The 21,514-nt window shown below is 45.6% G+C and overlaps 1 protein-coding gene across 8 annotated transcripts in view; it reads left to right on the plus strand.

Moving 5' to 3' along the window:
- The window catches only part of paplna (papilin a, proteoglycan-like sulfated glycoprotein), a 610,770-nt gene that overhangs the window by 580,461 nt on the left and 8,795 nt on the right, over positions 1 to 21,514 (plus strand). For all 8 annotated transcript variants that reach the window (XM_059951694.1, XM_059951720.1, XM_059951737.1 and 5 more), the window contains 2 exons: positions 8,360 to 8,487; positions 18,329 to 18,437. In XM_059951694.1, coding sequence (XP_059807677.1) covers positions 8,360 to 8,487; positions 18,329 to 18,437 — 237 coding nt within the window. The remainder of the gene's footprint in view (positions 1 to 8,359; positions 8,488 to 18,328; positions 18,438 to 21,514) is intronic.

Consider the following 21,514-nt stretch of genomic DNA (forward strand, 5'->3'; position numbering starts at 1 on the left):
GGTGAAGAGAAATGGAGTTTAACCTGGCCAAGTGTGAAGTGTTGCAGTTTGATACGTCAAATGTAAAATAATGGCAAGAATCTGTACATTGTTGATGTACAGAGTGGTCTTGACGTGACGTCAAACACCATAGCTTCCTGGAAGTGGCCACACATGATGGTAAAGTGGGAAAGAAGGCTTGTCTTTGCCAGGTGAAGCACTGAGTTCAGGAGTCGAGAAGTTATGTTGCAGCTCTGGTTAGGTGGCATTGAAAATAATGCTTTCAATTCAGGTCCCCCTATTGAGTGAAGATTATCAGGGATATGGAGAGATTGTGAAAGGGATCTACCCCTGATCCAGATAGCACTGATAAGTGCAACAGTTTGCATGCAGCTCTGATGTGACTGGTCAAATATTATTGTTTATATAACCATATAACAATCACAGCACAGAAACAGGCCATCTCGGCCCTCCTAGTCCGTGCCGAACTCTTAATCTCACCTAGTCCCACCTACCCGCACTCAGCCCATAACCCTCCACTCCTTTCCTGTCCATATACCTACCCAATTTTACCTTAGATGACACAACTGAACTGGCCTCTACTATTCTACAGGAAGCTCATTCCACACAGCTATCACTCTCTGAGTAAAGAAATACCCCCTCGTGTTTCCCTTAAACTTCTGCCCCCTAACTCTCAAATCATGTCCTCTCGTTTGAATCTCCCCTACTCTCAATGGAAACAGCCTATTCACGTCAACTCTATCTACCCCTCTCAAAATTTTAAATACCTCGATCAAATCCCCCCTCAACCTTCTATGCCCCAATGAATAGAGACCTATTCTCTATAACTTAAGTGCTGAAACCCAGGTAACATCCTAGTAAATCGTCTCTGCACTCTCTCTAATTTATTGATATCTTTCCTATAATTCGGTGACCAGAACTGCACACAATATTCTAAATTTGGCCTTACCAATGCCTTGTACAATTTTAACATTACATCCCAACTTCTGTACTCAATGCTCTGATTTATAAAGGCCAGCGTTCCTAAAGCCTTCTTCACCACCCTATCTAAATGAGACTCCACCTTCAGGGAACTATGCACTGTTATTCCTAGATCTCTCTGTTCCACTGCATTCCTCAATGCCCTACCATTTACCCTGTATGTTCTATTTGGATTATTCCTGCCAAAATGTAGAACCTCACACTTCTCAGCATTAAACTCCATCTGCCAACGTTCAGCCCATTCTTCTAACCGGCATAAATCTCTCTGCAAGCTTTGAAAACCCACCTCATTTATCCACAACACCTCCTACCTTAGTATCATCGGCATACTTACTAATCCAATTTACCACCCCATCATCCAGATCATTTATGTATATGACAAACAACATTGGGCCCAAAACAGATCCCTGAGGCACCCCGCTAGTCACCGGCCTCCATCCCGATAAACAATTATCCACCACTACTCTCTGGCATCTCCTATCTAGCCACTGTTGAATCCATTATATTCCTCCGGCATTAACACCTAACGACTGAACCTTCTTAACTAACCTTCCATGCGGAACTTTGTCAAAGGCTTTGCTGAAGTCCATATAGACTACATCCACTGCCTTACCCTCATCAACATTCCTCGTAACTTCTTCAAAAAATTCAATAAGGTTTGTCAAACATGACCTTCCACGCACAAATCCATGCTGGCTACTCCTAATCAGATCCTGTCTATTCAGATAATTATTAATACTATCTCTAAGAATACTTTCCATTAATTTACCCACCACTGATATCAAACTGACAAGTCTATAATTGCTAGGCTTACTTCTAGAACCCTTTTTAAACAATGGAACCACATGAGCAATACGCCAATCCTCTGGCACAATCCCCGTTTCTAATGACATCTTAAAGATCTCCGTCAGAGCTCCTGCTATCTCTACACAAACTTCCCTCAAGGTCCTGGGGAATATCCTATCAGGACCCGGAGATTTATCCACTTCTAAATTTCTTAAAAGCGCCAGTACTTCCACCTCTTTATTTGTCATAGGTTCCATAACTTCCTTACTTGTTTCCCACACCTTACACAATTCAATATCCTTCTCCTTAGTGAATACCGAAGAGAAGAAATCGTTCAAAATCTCTCCCATCTCCCTCGGCTCCACACTTAGCTGACCACTCTGATTCTCTAAGGGGCCAATTTTATCCCTCACTATCCTCTTGCTTTTAATATAACTGTAGAAACCTTTCGGATTTACTTTCACCTTATTTGCCAAACCAACCTCGTATCTTCTTTTAGCTTTTCTAATCTCTTTCTTAAGATTCCTTTTACATTCTTTATATTCCTCGAGCAATTCCTTTACTCCATGCTGCCTGTATCTATTGGAGACATCCCTCTTTTTCCGATAAAAAATTTCTAATATCCCTTGAAAACCATGGTGCTTTCAAACCTTTAACCTTTCCTTTCAACCTAACAGGAACATAAAGATTCTGTACCCTTATAATTTCACCCTTAAATGACCTCCATTTCTCTATTACATCCTTCCCATAAAACAACTTGACCCAATCCACTCTCTCTAAATCCCTTCGCATCTCCTCAAAGTTAGCCTTTCTCCAATCAAAAATCTCAACTCTAGGTCCAGTCCTGTCCTTCTCCATAATTATATTGAAGCTAATGCTATTGTGATCACTGGACCCGAAGTGCTCCCCAACACATACATCTGTCAGCTGACCTATCGCATTCCCTAACAGGAGATCCAACACTGCCCCATCTCTAGTTGGTACTTCTATGTATTGTTGCAAAAAACTATCCTGCACACAATTCACAAACTCTAAACCATCCAGCCCTTTTACAGAATGAGCTTCCCAGTCTACGTGTGGAAAATTAAAATCTCCCACAATCACCACCTTGTGTTTACTACAAATATCTGCTATCTCCTTACACATTTGCTCTTCCAACTCACGCTCCCCATTAGGTGGCCTATAAAACACTCCTATCAGTGTTACTACACCTTTCCCATTCCTCAATTCCACCCAAATAGCCTCCCTAGAGGAGCTCTCTAATCTATCCTTCCAAAGCACCGCCATAAGATTTTCTCGGACAAGCAATGCAACACCTCCTCCTCTGGCCCCTCCTACTCTATCACACCTGAAGCAACTAAATCCAGGAATATTTAGTTGCCAATCACACCCTTCCTGCAACTATGTTTCACTAATAGCTACAACATCATAATTCCAGGTATCAATCCACGCTTTAAGCTCATCCACCTTTCTTACAATGCTCCTAGCATTAAAATAGATACATTTAAGATACTCTCCACCTCCTCCTCTCTTTTCATCCCTAACAATGCATTCAAATTTATTATCCTTTTCTTTCTTCTCCCCTACATCTTCGGGCTGAGCGCATCCCTTCTCCATCACCTGCCTTTCCTCCCTCACACACTGTCTATTTACTTGCTCTACTGGTGAACTAACCTCCTCTCCCATAGTCTCCTCAAATTGATTCCCGCCCCCCCCCATCTCACTAGTTTAAAGTCTACCCTGTAGCCCTAGCAAACCTCCCCGCTAGGATATTGGTCCCCCCAGGATTCAAGAGTAACCCGTCCTTCTTGAACAGGTCACGCCTGCCCCAGAAGAGGTCCCAATGATCCAGAAACTTGAATCCCTGCCCCCTGCTCCAATCCCACAGCCACGCATTCATCCTCCACCTAATTCTATTCCTACTCTCACTGTCGCGTGGCACAGGCAGTAATCCCGAGATTACTACCTTTGCGGTCCTCCTTCTTAACTGCCTTCCTAACTCCCTGTACTCTCGTTTAGGACTACAACATCTGAAGTTCAGTAACAGCTACAGATACTTCAGTAAGCAGCGTCCTTTTAAGATGCTTAAAATATCCATTGATACTCAAAATTGGCAGATCCTAGATGGTACACCTGGGTTGCAAGTGCAGTTCCACTTTAAGAAAACAAAAGCTGAGCTACAGGCCTTAGGCCACCCTCCACCACCCTCCCCCCCCCCCCACCCCGTATTCGTGACTATCTAGCTGACAAATGTACACTCTCTGGAAAATGTAATTGAAGACCCTAGAGCAAGACTGCAGTACCAAAGGGATTTGAGGGACTACTGCGTCTTGTACTTCATTAAAACATGGTTCACCTCCACCATTTTGGACACAGCACTGCAGCCCACAAAGACAGGACAGATGAGCCTTTGGAAGGTAGAGGAGGGGGAGTATATTTTATGATGGTTTGCAGATGTGGTGGTTTTGTCTAAGTCCTTCTCACCCAATCTGAAACATCTGGCAATCAGATATCATCCATTTTTTCTGCCAAGGGAGTTTTCCGCCTTCATCCTGAAAGCAGTGTACATTCCACCTCAGGCCAACATCAAGAAGGCACTGGAGAATCTGAGCAAACAGCGCAGCCAGATGCCTTTCCTATCGTTGCAAGAGATTTCAATCAGGCCATTTTGAAGACATCTCTGAACAGCTACGTATCACCTGTTGAACCAGAGGAGCAAACACACTTTACCACTGTTATACCATCATCAAGAACGCTTGCTGTGCCATCCTATGCCCGCACTTTGGAAAGTCTGATCACCTGGCTGTTCTTCTACTCCCAGTGTACAGACAGAGACTACAGCCTGCAGCATCAGTGGGGAGGACCAAGGTCAGGCGAGGAGGAGGAGCACTTACAGGGATGCTTTGAGTTGGTGGACTGGACAATACTCAGGGATTCATCATCTAATCTGAATTAATACACCTCAATCGTCAACAACTTCAAGACCTGTGTGCATGAGGGTGAGAACATACTGAATATACCCAAACCAAAAGGCAAGGATGAACCAGGAGATTCATAGTCTGCTGAGGGTTAGATCTGTGGCATTCAAAACCACTGATCCAGAAATATACAAGGTATGAGCTACAGAAAGCTCTCTTAAGAGCGAGAAAAGCTATTCTGATTGAGTTTAGAGATGAAATTGGAGGGTTTGCAGGCCATTACTTCCCCAAGTCTGATTGTGATGCTTCATTTTCATTTGAGCCCAATGCCTTTTATGTACACTTTGAAAGTGAGAATAAAGCTTCACCTTTGCAAATCCCTGCAACATCTGGTGGCCCTGTGATCTGTCTTGGAGGCCAAGGTCAGAACGTCTTTCAAAAGGGTGAACACTCGCAAGGCTTCAGGCCCTAATGCTGTCCCTGCTAGGGCATTGAAAATGTGCTAACCAACTGGTGGGAATTGTTCAAGGACACCTTCAATCTCTCACTGCTGCCATCGGAGGTTCCCACGTGCTTCAAAAGAGTGACAAGAAGAGCAGGGTGAGCTGCCTCAATGACTATTGCCCAGTTTCCCTCACATAAGACTATAAGATATAGGAGCAGAACTAGGCCATTTGGCCCATCGAGTCTGCTCCGCCATTTTACCATGGCTGATCGATTTTCCATCTTAGCCCCATCTCCCTGACAAATCAAGCATCTACCAACCTTGGCCTTAAACAGCTCCACCTACTGTGATTGTTTTGAGATGAAGTCCTGATGAAGGGTCTTAGCCCAAAATGTTGACTGCTTACTCCTTTTCACAGATGCTGCCTGGCCTGCTGAGTTCCTCCAGCATTTTGTGTGTGATGAAGTGCTTTGAGAGGTTGGTCACAGCCAGAAGCAACTCCTAATGTTCTGGACCTGCTGCAATTTGTCTGTCACCACAATAGGTCTACAGTGGATGCAATCTCACTGGTTCTCCACTTGGCCTAGGATCACATGGACAGTTGCAATACCTACATCAGGCTGCTGTTTACTGACTATAGCTCAGTGTTCAACACCATCATACCTCAGTGCTCATCAGCAACCCAAAACCTGGGCATATGTACTGTTACATACCCCGTGGGTATCTTGAGACTGTCTTATGACCATGATGTAATTGAGTATCTGGTGAGCATGATGTAATGGTCTTGTGATGATGGGGTGATGTAATTTCCTGCCAGTGTGAGGTCACATGATGTAATTTTCCCACCAGTGGGAGGTCATGTGATGGCCTGTTCCAACAGGTATAAAACGGAAAAGCCTTGTTGTGACACAGGTCAATTTGTTGCTTAATTCGTCAGTTACTCCATTATGCTGCGTATTCATTTCATGGCGCAGTTTTGTTTTAAAGTGGAATTTTAATTTCTAAAGTCTCAAAGGTTACTGCAGGCAGTTTTGCCACAATGCTGCCAGTTTTAGTCCAGTCGGAGAGTGAAGAATTTATCGAAGTATAGAGACTCGAAGGATCAAGTAGAGTTGGTGTCGTCGGCGGTAGTACAGGGTCGACCTTATTGAATCCTCATTCAAAGAGATGGTAACCTTCATCCGAGATAATCCCTGCTATAAGAACAGAAAGGATTGGGGCAGAGTTATTCATCAAGGAAAAGGTCAGTTCCTTTAAGCCATTTTTATTTCCTTCGTCGTAAATCCTTTGGGCAAGGCATATTTCAGCGGGATCAGCAGTAACATCACGTCATTGAGGAATTCATTACTTCAGGAAAGTCTCTCCTAATTGACTGTATAAATCAACTGAACTTTTGCATTTATCGCATTAAGAACTGTGTTTGCATTTATCACTTTAAGAACTGTTCCTAGTTGCCATAAAGCAGTTAACTTCCCGTTAAGTTAGTCGTTTGTTTACTTTTCATTCTTTTATTGAGCAGTGTTTAATAAATGTTTCGTTTGTTTATAAAAAACCTGCCTCAATTCTATATTCCTTGTTGCTGTATCTTACCTTCCTCTGCAGTTTAATCCTCAACCTCCTCATCAGGAGACCACAGTCTGTGGAGATCAAAAATAACATCTCTTCCTCACTGAAAATCCAACACTGGCACACCTCAAAGATGTATGCTTAGATCATTGCTCTATTCTCTCTATACCCACAACTATGTGGCATGGCAAAATTCAAACACCAGCTACAAATTTGCTGATGACACAATTGTCAGAATTTCAGATGATGACAAGGAGGCACACAGGAGTGAGAAAGATCAGCTGGTTGAGTCATGTGGTAGCAACAGCCTTGCTCTGAACATCAGTAAACTAAGGAATTGATTGTGGACTTCAGGAAGGGAAAGTCGAGGGAACACACACCAGTCCTCATCAAGCCATCAGCAGTGGAAAAGGTGAGCAAAGTTCCTGGGTGTCAACATGTCTGAAGATCTATCCTGGGCCCAACATATAGATGCAATTACATAGATTCCATTGCAGCAACTGTTTTTCTTTAGAAGTTTGATGGGAATTGGTTTGTCATCAAAAATACTCACAAGTTTCTACGTGGAGAGCTTTCTAACTGGTTGCATCACTGTCTGGTATGGAGGAGCTGTTGCACAGCAAGAGCTGCAGAAGGTTGTAAACTTAGCCAGCTCCATCATGGGGCCTCGCCAGCATCGAGCACACCTTCAGATGGCGATGCCTCAAAAAAGCAGCATTTATCATTAAGGACCCACCCATCATCCAGGACATGCCCACTTCTCATTGTTACCATCAAGGAGAAGGTACAGGAGACTGAAGACATGCACTCAGTGTTTCAAGAACAGCTTCTTCCCCTCTGCCATCTGATTTTGAATGGACCATAAACCCATGAACACTCCCTCAGTTCTTTTTCCACTCTCTTTCTGCACTACTTCCTAATTTAATGTTTTTATTTGCTCGTTGTAATTTATACAGTAGTTTTTTATTATTATGTGTTGTAATGTACCACTGGCACAAAACAACAACATATGCCAGTGATATTAAACCTGATTCTGATACAAGGACACGATCTGGATGAGAGGGTATTTACTATAAGGATAAGTTGGACAAACTAGGATTGTTTACTTACTCATGACCAGCAGAGGCTGAGGGGTGACCTGACATGAGATTATAAAATTATTAGGCAAAGGTAGAGTTTTCCTATATGTCACATACTAAGAGGTGAGGAGGGGAAAGTTCAAAGGAACAAGTGTGTAACTTGTAACAAGTGCTTGGAATGTACTGTCAGATGGTGGTGGGAGCAGTTATGTTCAAGAGGCACGGAGACTGGCACATGGATATACACAGAATGGAGAGATATGGACATTGTCTATCCAGGACAGATTAGTTTATTTAGGTAATTATTTACTAATTTAATTAGTTTGGAACAACATTGTGGACATAGTAAATCCACTGGGCAGCAAGCTGAGCAGAAGCTGAACAGGTGTTGGTTTCAATGGTGTTGACAATCTCATTGACTAGTCCACCAGGGAGAACTCCTGCTCTTCCTCAGGTACTGAAAGCTATAGGGGCACAATCCAAGATAACTGCTGAGAATGGTGTCCTTGTTTAATCTGTGGGCTGTACTGACTGGGGGCTAAGTGATCTTTCTGTTCTGACCTGATCAATCTCTGTTCTGGTAGGCACAGCAAACATTCTGACGACTCACTGGTGATCAGCCAAGTTCAGCAGCAAGACGCTGGATTGTATACCTGTCAAGCATCGAACGGACGGGACCAGGATGTTCGCCAAGTCGAGCTAAAGGTCCAAGGTAATGTTGATGTGGTTATGTTAGACCTCAAAGCAGGAACCTCTCAGGCGGAAGGACCACAGTCTGGTAGAGCAACTCGGCCAATTGGGCTCATCTGTGGGGAGGGTTTGAGGGAAGAAATTGTTGATGTTTTGGGTGTTTTGATGCAGGACCCAGCATCAGTCCTGGTGTAGATTACAGCATTGGTAGTGTCTTCCATCTCCCTCAGTACTCCCCCAGTGATGGGACTGCTCCCATGTAGTGAAATTGCATGACAGAAACAGACCAACTGATGCATACTGACCATAGAACCATAGAGCAAAGCATTCGACACTGTGCAAAGAGAGCTCTTATGGGATGTCCTCCTCAGGTTTGGCTGTTCCAATAAATCTGTTAACATCCGCCAGTCCCATGATGGGATGACTACTCGGGTGACCATAGGAGGACAAGAGTCCGAGCCCTAAGCACAGGGGTGAGGCAGGGGTGTGTGCTAGCGCCAGTGCTCTTTAACATCTTCCTTCTGTGTGTACCAAGCTTCTCCACAATGAGATTGAGGATAGCAGCGGTGTGGCAGTGGATGCCAGATTAGATGGCAACCTCTTTAACATCAGGAGGCTCCACGCAACCACCAAACTCTGTAGAGAGTAGGTCCTGGAGCTGCAGAATGCAGGCGAGTGTGCTTTTGTGGCCCATACTCCGGAGGATCTTCAGACTGTCTTTGCTGAGAGTGTACAGCAGGATGGGCCGGACTGTCAATACGACCAAGACAGAAGTGGTTTGCCAATGGAGTACCAGTGTCCCACCCACCGTACCTGCCTTCACTGTTGATGATGAAAAGCTGTCAGCAGTGCCATCTTTCAAATATCTGGGGAGCATTCTCTCTGAGGATAGCACCATTGACAACAACATCCATTAAACAGGCATCAGCTGCCTTTGGGAGACTTCAGTGTAGAGTTTTTCAGAACAGGAGCCTTAGTCCCTTCACGAAGGTCGCCGTATACCAAGCGGTCTGTGTCACCACCCTCCTTTATGGCTGTGAAGCTTGGGTAACCTACAGCCGTTACACCGAGTCCTTGGAGCGCTTCCACATAAGCTGCCTTCAGCACATCCTGGGAATTACCTGGCGTGAGCAGACGCCTCACACTGAAATACTTGTAAAGACCAACTGCAGGAGTATTGAGGCCATGATCACCCAGCGTCAGCTGCAGCGGCTGGGGCGCGTGATAAGGATGCCCCCGTGTCGGCTACCCTGCAGAGTGTTATACGGCCTGACACATCATGGTCGACGCTCAGCTGGAGGGCCGAAGAAGCGCTATAAGGATCAGATGAAGAATGCTTCAAGGAAGTACAAGATCAGACCCGAGGACCTGGAGGTTGTTGCTGCTGACCGTATCACAAGGCGACAGTTGTGTAGGGACGGGGTTCGTACTCTGGAGACGGAAAGAACAACCAGAAGATAGCAGAAGAGCCAGGAGAAATGCAGCCGTGGTTGCCATCACTACCACCACTACCACAAATGCATGTCCCACCTGCAACAGAGTTTTTGGGTCCAGGATAGGACTGTATAGTCATCAAAGATCTCACCGTTAAAGGAGTGGATGTCGTTATCTGATTCTGATGGACAACCAAAGAAGAAGAGAACCACAGAACATTACAGCACAGAAACAGGCCTTTTGGCCCTTCTTGGCTGTCCGGAAACGTTTTTCTGCCTAGTCCCCACTGACCTGCACCTGGTCCATATCCCTCCATACACCTCTCATCCATGTACCTGTCCAAGTTTTTCTTAAATATTAAAAGTGAGCCTGCATTTACCACTTCATCTGGCAGCTCATTCCACACTCCCACCACTCTCTGTGTGAACTAATGTTCCCACTAATGTTCCCTTTAAATTTCCCCCCTTCACCCTTAACCCAGGTCCTCTGGTTTTTTTCTTCCCTAACCTCAGTGGAAAAAGCCTGCTTGTATTCACACTATCTATACCCATTATAATTTTATATACCTCTATCAAGTCTCCCCTCATTCTTCTACACTCCAGGGAATAAAGTCCTAACCTATTCAACCTTTCTCTGTAACTCAGTTTCTCAAGTCCCGGCAATATCCTTGTAAACCTATACTCAAACTTTGATTTATAAAGGCCAATGTACCAAAAGCTCTCTTTATTACTCTATCTACCTGTGACACAACTTTTAGGGAATTTTGTATCTGTATTCCTAGATCCCTCTATTCTACTGCACTCCTCAGTGCCCTACCATTTACCTTGTATGTTCTACCTTGGTTTTTCCTTCCAAAGTGCAATACCTCATACTTGTTTGTATTAAACTCCATCTGCCAGTTTTCAGTCCATTTTTCCAACTGGTCCAACTCCCACTGACCTAGATCTGTATCTGAATTAGACCCATTTGTCTGTGTTAGGCCTATATTTACCTTCAGTGGCCACTTTATTAAGTACCTCTTAACATATGTTCATGGTCTTCTGCTGCTGTAACCCACAGACTTTAAGATTCGATGTGCTGTGCATTCAAAGGTGCTTTTCTGCACACGACTGTTGTAACAGGTGTTTATTTGAGTTACTGTCGCCTTCCTGTCAGCTTAAACCAGTCTGGCCGTTCTCCTCTGACCTCTCTCATTAGCAAGGCATTTTCACCTATGGAACTGCTGCTCCCTGAATGTTGTCTGTTTCTTGCACCATTCTTTGTAAAATTTAGGGACTGTGTAAGTGGACAGTGGCTTGGATGAGAACATGTGCAAGGTAGAACTTGCGTTTGAGAAGCTGGAGGCATAACAAGTGTAGGCAGGACAGTAGTTCAGGCAGTGGAATGCTCCTCCTATATGACGTGGGATTTCATGGTAACCTAACAGTCTCCGTGATCTGCAGGGTTGCACCCAATTTCAGCCTCATTACCAAGTTCTCAAGGATGGCAGAAAGAGGAGCAGTGATGTGAAAGTGAAAAACGGTTTGAAATAAATGGTCCAGGTCTGTTGAGAATCAGAGAGGACAGGAAAATTTTTAATTGGGGTAGGGCAAGTTATTGGGGAAGGCTAGAACTTGCGGGTATGAATTGCAGTGATGTTTTTGCAGGGAAATGTATTATGGACAAATGTATTATGGTCAATGTTTAAGGATCTCTTGCAAGATGTTAGGGATAAATTTGTCCCAGTGAAAAAGATAAAGAATGGTAGGGTGACAAGTGAGGTGGAAAATCTAGTCAGGTGGAAGAAGGCAGCATACATGAGGTTTAGGAAGCAAGGATCAGATGGGTCTATTGAGGAATATAAGGTAGCAAGAAAAGAGCTTAAGAAGGGGCTGAGAAGAGCAAGAAGGGGGCATGAGAAGGCCTTGGCGAGTAGGGTAAGGGAAAACCCCAAGGCATTCTTCAATTATGTGAAAAACAGAAGGATGACAGGAGTGAAGGTAGGACCGATTAGAGATAAAGGTGGGAAGATATGCCTGGAGGCTGTGGAAGTGAGTGAGGTCCTCAATGAATACTTCTCTTTGGTATTCACCAATGAGAGGGAACTTGATGGCAGTGAGGACAGTATGAGTGAGGTTGATGTTCTGAAGCATGTTGATATTCAGGGAGAGGAGGTGTTGGAGTTGTTAAAATACATTAGGACAGATAAGTCTCCGGGATAAGTCCCTGACAGAATATTCCCAGGGCTACTCCACGAGACGAGGGAAGAGATTGCTGAGCCTCTGGCTAGGATCTTTATGTCCTTGTTGTCCAAGGGAATGGTACCGGAGGATTGGAGGGAGGTGAATGTTGTCCCCTTGTTCAAAAAAGGTAGTAGGGATAATACGGGTAATTATAGACCAGTGAGCCTTGTGTCTGTGGTGGGGAAAGCTGTTGGAAAAGATTCTTAGAGATAGGATCTATGGGCATTTAGAGAATCATGGTCTGATCAGGGACAGTCAGCATGTCTTTGCGAAGGGCAGATCGTGTCTAACAAGCCTGATAGAGTTCTTTGAGGAGGTGACCAGGCATATAGATGAGGGTAGTGCAGTGGATGTGATCTACATGGATTTTAGTAAGGTGTTTGACAAGGTTCCACACGGTAGGCTTATTCAGAAAGTCAGAAGGCATGGGATCCAGAGAAGTTTGGCCAGGTGGATTCAGAATTGGCTTGCCTGCAGAAGGTAGAGGGTTGTGGTGGAGGGAGTAAATTCAGATTGGAGGATTGTGACTAGTGGTGCCCCACAAGGATCTGTTCTGGGACCTCTACTTTTCATGATTTTTATTAATGACCTGGATGTGGGGGTAGAAGGGTGGGTTGGCAAGTTTGCAGATGACACAAAGGTTGGTGGTGTTGTAGATAGTGTAGAGGATTGTCGAAGATTGCAGAGAGACATTGATAAGATGCAGAAGTGGGCTGAGCAGTGGCAGATGGAGTTCAACCCAGAGAAGTGTGAGGTGGTACACTTTGGAAGGACAAACTCCAAGGCAGAGTTACTCCAATGGCAGGATACTTGGTAGTGTGGAGGAGCAGAGGGATCTGGGGGTACATGTCCACAGATCCCTGGAAGTTGCCTCACAGGTAGATAGGGTAGTTAAGAAAGCTTATGGGGTGTTAGCTTTCATAAGTCAAGGGATAGAGTTTAAGAGTCGAGATGTAATCATGCAGCTCTCTAAAACTCTGGTTAGGCTACACTTAGAATACTGTGTCCAGTTCTGGTCGCCTCAGTATAAGAAGGATGTGGAAGCATTGGAAAGGGTACAGAGGAGATTTACCAGGATGCTGCCTGGTTTAGAGAGTATGGATTATGATCAGAGATTAAGGAAGCTAGGGCTTTATTCTTTGGAGAGAAGGAGGATGAGAGGAGACATGATAGAGGTGTACAAGATATTAAGAGGAATAGATAGAGTGGACAGCCAGCGCCTCTTCCCCAGGGCACCACTGCTCAGTACAAGAGGACATGGCTTTAAGGTAAGGGGAGGGAAGTTCAAGGGGGATATTAGAGGAAGGTTTTTTACTCAGAGAGTGGTTGGTGTGTGGAATGCACTGCCTGAGTCAGTGGTGGAGGCAGATACACTAGTGAAGTTTGAGAGACGACTAGACAGGTATATGGAGGAATTTAAGGTGGGGGGTTATATGGGAGACAGGGTTTGAGGGTCGGCCCAACATTGTGGGGTGAAGGGCCTGTAATGTGCTGTATTATTCTATGTTCTAAATTAGGTATTTGACAGAAAGAGGCTGCAGAGGGCTATGGATAAGTTACCTGAGTAGACAAGAAGTTGGCAGATGCACTATAATGTGTGAGGTTATCCACTTAGGAAGGAAGAATGCAAAGTATTGTTTACATGGAATGAGACTGCAGATATCGTAGAATAAAAGAATCAGATTGCAGTGTGTGAAACATATGTAATTCTAGCAAGTAATCAGGAAAGTTGGTGGAAGTTTTGTAAGTTTTGATGCAGTTTTGCACTGGTGAGGCTGCACCTGGAGTACACTGTGCAGGTTTTGGTCTCCATATTTCATAATGGATGCCAACAGCTTTAAGGACGTTGACTGTGCTACATGTGCTGCCCCCACAACTACCCCCCTCCCTGAGCTCTGCGGACTCCAAACCGGAAGTTGAGGAATTCAAAGCTGCCTCAGGTTGACAATCTCTCTGGCAATCGAGGTGTGCACAGTTAGACCTTGGATAAATTACTAGAGATCCTTTCAAAGACCAGCTCTCCCTCACCTCTCACTGCGTTTGTTTGACTTTGCTGTGTAGGAGGTGGGCTCCAAAAGATAGGCTTCAAGGGCTGTAAACTCTTAGCTATAGTGCAAGTGTGGTGAGCGGGAAGGCCTGTTCCCATGACGTTACCCTTTTCCCCACCATTACCTGTTTCTCCGCCATTACCCGTTTCCATACCATTACTCTTTTCCGCGCCGTTACCCTTTTTTGCACCATTAACCACTTCACACTTATCTCGGTTGAACTCCATCTGCCACTTCTTAGCCCAGTTTTGCATCCTATCAATGACCCACTGAAACCTCTGACAGCCCTCCATACTATCCACAACACCTCCAACCTTTGTGTCATCAGCAAATTTACTAACCCATCCCTCCACTTCTTCATCCAGGTCATTTATAAAAATCATGAAGAGTAAGGGTCCCAGAACAGATCCCTGAGCCCTGTGGCTGACCTCCATGCAGAATATGACCCGTCTACAACCACTCTTTGCCTTCTGTGGGCAAGCCAGTTCTGGATCCACAAAGCAATGTCCCCTTGGATCCCATGCCTCCTTACTTTCTCAATAAGCCTTGCATGGGGTACCTTATCAAATGCCTTGCTGAAATCCATATACACTACATCTACTGCTCTTCCTTCATCAATGTGTTTAGTCACATCCTCAAAAAATTCAATGAGACTTGTAAGGCATGACCTGCCCTTGACAAAGCCATGTTGACTACTCCTAATCATATTATGCCTCTCCAAATGTTCATAAATCCTGCCTCTCAGTATCTTCTCCATCAACTTACCAACACTGAAGTAAGACTCACTGATCTGTAATTTCCTGGGCTATCTCTACTCCCTTTCTTGAATAAAGGAACAACATCCGCAACTCCAGAACCTCTTCAGTCTCCATTGATGATACAAAGATCATCGCCAGAGGCTCAGCAATCTCCTCCCTCACCTCCAGCAGTAGCCTGGGGTTCATCTCATCCAGTCCCTTGTCTTATCCAACTTAATGCTTTCCAAAAGCTCTAGCACATCCTCTTTCTTAATATCTACATACTCAAGCTTTTCAGTCAGCTGCAAGTCATCACTATAATCACCAAAATCCTTTTCCATAGTGAATACTGAAGTAAAGAACCAATTCATTAAGAACCTCTGCTATTTCCTCTGGTTCCAAACACACTTTCCCACTGTCACACTTGGTAGGTCCTAATCTTCCACGTCTTATCCTCTTGCTCTTCACATACTTGTAGAATGCCTTGGGGTTTTCCTTAATCCTGTCTTCCAAGGCCTTCTCATGGCCCCTTCTGGCTCTCCTAATTTCTTTCTAAAGCACCTTCCTGTTAGCCTTATAATCTTCTAGATCTCTAACATTACCAAGCTCTCTGAACCTTTGGTAAGCTTTTCCTTTCTTCTTGATTTATTACAGCTTTTGTACACCACAGTTCCTGTACCCTACCATAACTTCCCTGTCTCATTGGAACGTACCTATGCAGAACTCCACACAAATATCCCCTGAATATTTGCCACATTTCTTCAGGACTTTTCCCTGAGAACATCTGTTCCCAATTTAAGCCTCCAATTTCCTGCCTGATAGCTTCATAATTCCCCTTACTTCAATTAAACACTTTTCTAATTTGTCTTTTCCTAACTCTCTCCGATGCTAATGTATAGGAGAAAGAATTATGATCACTATCTCCAAAATGCTCTCCCACTGAGATCTGACACCTGACTAGGTTCATTTCCTGTGTCAAGAAACCTTCTTGAACACACCAAACAAACTCTGTCCTATCTAAACCCTTTGCTCTAGGGAGATGCCAGTCGATATTAGGGAAATCAAAATCTCCTATCACGACAACTCTCTTATTATTACACCTTTCCAGGATCTGTTTCCCTATCTGCTCCTTGATATCCCTGTTACTACTGGGTGGCCTATAAAAAACACCCAGTAAAGTTACTGACTCCTTCCTGTTCCTAAATTCCACCCACAGAGACTCCGTAGACAATCCCCCCTTGATGTCCACCTTTTCTGCATCCGTGACTCTATCTCTGATCAACAGTGCCACACCCCTCACCTCTCTTGCCTCCCTCCCTGTCCTTTCTGAAACATCTAAAACCCAGCACTTTAAGTAACCATTGCTGCCCCTGAGCCATTTGAGTCTCTGTAATGGCCACCACATCATATCTCCAAGTACGGATCCACGCTCTAAGCTCATCCGCTTTGTTCACAATACTCCTTGTGTTAAAATAGACACATCTCAAACCGTCGGTCTGAGTGCATCCCTTGTCTATAATCGGCCTATCCTCCCTCTCGCACTGTCTCCAAGCTTTCTCTTACCCAACCGCCTCTTCCCCAGTCTCTTCAGTTTCGTTCTCACCCCCAACAATTCTAATTCAAACTCTCCCCAGTCGTCTTAGCAAACCTCCCTGTTATGATATTGACCCCTGGGATTCAAGTGTAACCCATCCTTTTTGTACAGGTCACTCCTGCCCCAAATAGGTCCCAATGATCCAGAAATCTGTATCCCTGCCCCCTGCTCCAATCCCTCAGCCGTGCATTTAACCTCCACCTCATTCTATTCCTATACTCACTGTCACGTGGCACAGGCAGTAATCCTGAGATTACTACCTTTGCGGTCCTGCTTCTCAACTTCCTTCCTAACTCCCTGTAGTCTGTTTTCAGGACCTCTTCCCTTTTCCTACCTCTGTCGTTGGTACCTGTTTGTACCACGACCTCTGGCTGTTCTTCTTCCCACCTCAAGATACCGTGGACGCGATCTGAAACATCCCGGACCCTGGCACCTGCGAGGCAAACTACCATCTGAGTTTCTTTCCTGCATCCACAGAATCGCCTGATTGTCTGACCCCCTAACTATAGAGTCCCCTATCACTGTGGCCATCCTCTTCCTTTCCCTACCCTTCTGAGCCACAGGACCAGACTCTGTGCCAGAGGCACAGCCACTGTTACTTCCCCCAACAGTACTCAAACAGGAGTACTTACTGTTCAGGGGGATAGCCACAGGGATACTCACTAGTACCTGACTTTTCCCCTTCCCCCTCCTGACTGTGACCCACTTGTCTGCCTCCCATGAGAGGCTGGGCCAGGACTTCCCACATCTGACACCAAGCACAGAAAACCGGCCTCACACACATACTTCCTTTCCTCAATTAACACAGGTAAACTTACCTCACCTTGTTACCACCTAAGCCCGCTGAGCTAAAGCCGGATCACTCTGATACCCTCTCAGTCCGCTACCCGCTGGATATGGCGGTCTTTTAAAAAACTTTTCCCACTCTACTGGCTGACATCACACGCCTGTGCAGTCTTGCCTCTCTTTACTCCAACTAGTAAAAATGCCTTTGTTCTGGAAATCCTTAGCTGTTCACTCACAGCCTTCTTGCTCCGAATGAGGGACAAGCTGCTCTCCCTCGTCCTCCTGCCTACCTGTGATTGCCCAAGGCCACTCATTGCACTTAATATAAAATGTAACCTCTTGCTTTGTTTAACCCAGAGCTGGATTGAGAAGTTGGGAGACATTAAGTTCGATTTTTCTCAGTTAATTAATCCTACATACATTGCCCCTCAGTGTTTAATTTGCAGTGTTAGTCTAGGATAGGGAATACTTCTAGCATAAGGAATTTTGCCCCAATAGTCCCCTCTCCTGGAAAGCTGAGGCTAGAGTGACCAATGTCTGTGGAAACTGCAGTCAGTAGGGCTGGATGTCCCACTATATATTCTGCATCTGGGCTGAGTGCTCTCTCTACACAGGACTGGCAGACACTGCTCTGGGGAGATTGTCCTTTACATCAAAGCTTGCAACATACGAGGTGATGCTGGGATGGGTTCTCTGTTTATGGAATCGTGTCCCAATAGGGTGACACCCCCACCCACCCAAAGCCCTTCCCTGCCCTTTTCTTTAGAGGGGAGAGGGTCACACCCTGAGGAAAATCTCCAAGAACTCCAGGAACTCATCCCACTGCCGTTCCCATTCCTGTCACTGTTCCGGCGATGAAGCTTATCCCACTGCCATTCCCATTCCTGTCGTTGTTCCAGCTGCTGTCGGTGTTCCTGTTCCATCTCCCACTAGCCATCTTGGCTACAGGGGACATCAGTGTGTATTTTTTCTTGTGAATGAGCAGGGGTGGGGTTCTGAACTTGGGTTCCAGAGGTACTAACACAACCTCTGTCTCGGTCAGGTGAGCTGGAGATTATTGAGCCTCCACGGAATTCGGATGTGACCTTGGGAGGACGAACCGAGCTTTCCTGTGTGGTGTCTGACAGCCGAGCGCACGTGCGATGGACCAGGTAAACTGGGACAGGTGGTCTAAACCCCACCCTGGGGAAGAATGTCCTGTCCTGGTGGCCCCCACGCTGGGGAATTGTTCCTGGACAGTGATCCAATCAGTTCCCATGCAGCATCATGACACAGCTGAGGGAGATGTGGGGCTTATTAAGGGGATAGGGAGGTATGGGGAAGAGGGAGGGAGGGGGCTAAGATGTCGGTGCTGTCTTGGATGGTGTAATTACTAATAGTTACATGCTGTAAATATTGCCGATTATTAATCTACACTCTAGTCCCACCACTCTTTCAGGTAGAATTCACCAACTGAATTCCTATTTGGTCTGACTCTCCCCGGCCAACATAACCCACTTAGAGGTTCTGCTGTGTTTGGTAGGACAGCTTTCCGTACCCCACACTAGGTTCCTTGGCAGGATGTGAACAAGCATCGATGCCCCAGCCCAAGTCCCTCCTCATTCTCATTAGCCTTGGTAAGGGTAGGAGATCACCAGGGTCATCATGGAAAGGAGACAAGAATGTGCACAGAGAGCCCGTGAAGACCTACAACATCACACTGGATCCTGGGAATTCCCATTCCTTGACCTGTCATGGTGATGGACACGGACTGGGGTAGTCCACCTCACTGCCTGCTCTTGCTCCTGACTCATTTGTGGGGGAAAGTGTCCAGATTGTCCACAGGCTTGATGCCAGGCTCCCTGACCAAGCCATCAGAGCTCCCAATGGGCAGAGATTTCAGGAAGAAAAAGGGAATATTTTTCCCCAGAGAGTCTCCTTGTGGGGAAGAAACAGAAGCCCATCCCAACTGGCTCCTGGGATCCTCTGGCCCGTGACTGATCGTGGTTTTTGAAGAAGATGGTGAGGATTTTATACCTCAGAAGTACGCAGAGCTTCGTGCAGGCAGTGTAAGGAGTGGACCAAGTCCCTAATAACCTATACACCCACCCCTCAGTCCCCTTCTCCTCCGGTCACACACTGATCTCGTCAGCCACCTCAGGCAAATGGCATCCTCGATCCAAAACCTAATTGCAAAGATGCTTCTACTCCACAGTGAGTGTGTGCCTTTGAGAAAACACCAGTTATACCAAAACCAGAAGCTGTGGATGAACCAGAACATTCACAATATGCAGAGAGTTAGATCTGTGGCATTCAAGACCAGCAATCATGAACCCTACAAGAAGTCCAGGTACAAGGCCATCGTCAGAGGGAAAAGGCAATTCTGGGTAAAGTTCGAGACACAGTCAGATGCACGACAGCAGTGACTGGGTTTCCAATCTGTAACAGCATAAAAGTCTATGATGCTTCACTCTTTGATGCTGGTGCTTTTTATGCACGCATTGAAAGGGAGAATAAAACTACACCTGTGTGAATCCCCACGGCTTCTGGCAAATCTGCTATCTCCTGTTTTTGAGGCTGATGTCAGGAAGGTGAACCCTCACAAAGCATCAGGCCCTGATAGTGTAACAGGCAGGGCACTGAAAACCTGTGCCAACCAACTCGTTGGAGTGTTCAAGGTCACCATCAACCTTGTACTGCTACAATTGGAGGTTTCCACCTGCTTTAAAAGGATGTCAAGCAAGAAAGAGCTGGATGGCCTGCCTCAACAACTAAAGCCAGTGGCACATTACTGTGATGAAATGCATTGAGAGGCTGGTCAAATATCCCCTGCCTGAGCAAGGACCTGGAGCTGCTGCGATTCACCTATCACCACAATATGCCTACAGTGGACACAATCTCAGTGGCTCTCCACTTGGTCATGGATCACCCGGACGTCGGTTAGTCTAGTGGTGTCACAACAACAACCTTGCATTCAATGTCAGCAGATTCAGGAATTGAGTGTGGACTTCAGGAAGGTGAAGTTCTGAGAACGTGCATCAGATATCGTTGAAGGATGAGCAGCTTCAAGTTCCTGGGCATCAACATCTCAGCGGTTCTATCCTGGCCCATCATACTGAAACAATTACAAGGAAGGCATACCAGCAGCTATACTTCGTCAGGAGTTTGAGCAGATCTGGTACGTCACCAAAGACTCGAGTAGATTTCTGAAGTTGTACTTTAGAGAGCATTCTGATTGGTTGCTTCTCCATCTGGTATAGGCAATTATAAGAGGCTGCAGAGAGCTCCATAATGAGCACAACCATCCCCACCATCGATGACAGTTTCAAAAGCAGTGTCTGTCAGTAAGGACCCTTACTGTCCGGGGCATTACTACTATCAGGGAGGAGGTACATGAGCATGAAAATGCCCACTGGTCGCATTAGGAAAGGTTTTTTACCTCTGCCATCAGATTTTGCAATGGTCCATGAACCCACGAGCACTACTTTGGTATTTCCTCTTTCCCTCCCTACCTACCCACTCACTCAGCCACACTGTGCTGCTGCCACTATCCAGTGAGTTTCATGCTTTCTGTCAGTCACAATTACTCTGACTCTGAGAAACCCCACAGGAAGAAGTTGATTCTGTTTTTTTAGTGTGCAATGGGCTGTGGACCCACATTTCTCCCAACTCGCCTTCAAGGAGGTTTGCACTCGTACAGGGCACTGCTCATTAACATCAGCGGCCAACACCAATGCACCTAAAATGGAAGTGCACAGCTCCAGGCTGCCAAAGACAAGCTGAGTGTGGGACCCATCTCTGCTTCAACCTCTTGTTTTCAGCCATAAGAGTGAGCACAGTGGTGCCAGGATCAGTCAGTACTGCGCCTCCATTCCATGGCCACAACGCTGACATCCAATTGCCTCCTGCTTGTCCACTCTCTGCAAAGCAGAAATCAGGAGTGTGATGGAACGCTCTCCACTGATCTGGTCCATACAACACTCAAGAACCCAATACCATCCAAGACAAAACAGCAACTCAATCAGCATCCCTTCCCCATCCATTGCATCCATTCCCTACACACCATAGTGTACATTGGCTAAAAATGCAATCCATTTACTCTCCCAGTTTGCCCCAACACCACCTCTACCGCCAAGAAGGGCAGGAACAGCAGATGTGGGTGAATGCCACCTCCTGCGCATTCTATCTAAGCCAAGCACAATGCAATATTAGAATGATATTACCTGTCCTGTATCACCTCTATAACTCC

The sequence above is a fragment of the Hypanus sabinus genome, chromosome 2, assembly GCF_030144855.1.
Source record: "Hypanus sabinus isolate sHypSab1 chromosome 2, sHypSab1.hap1, whole genome shotgun sequence".
NCBI lineage: Eukaryota > Metazoa > Chordata > Chondrichthyes > Myliobatiformes > Dasyatidae > Hypanus > Hypanus sabinus.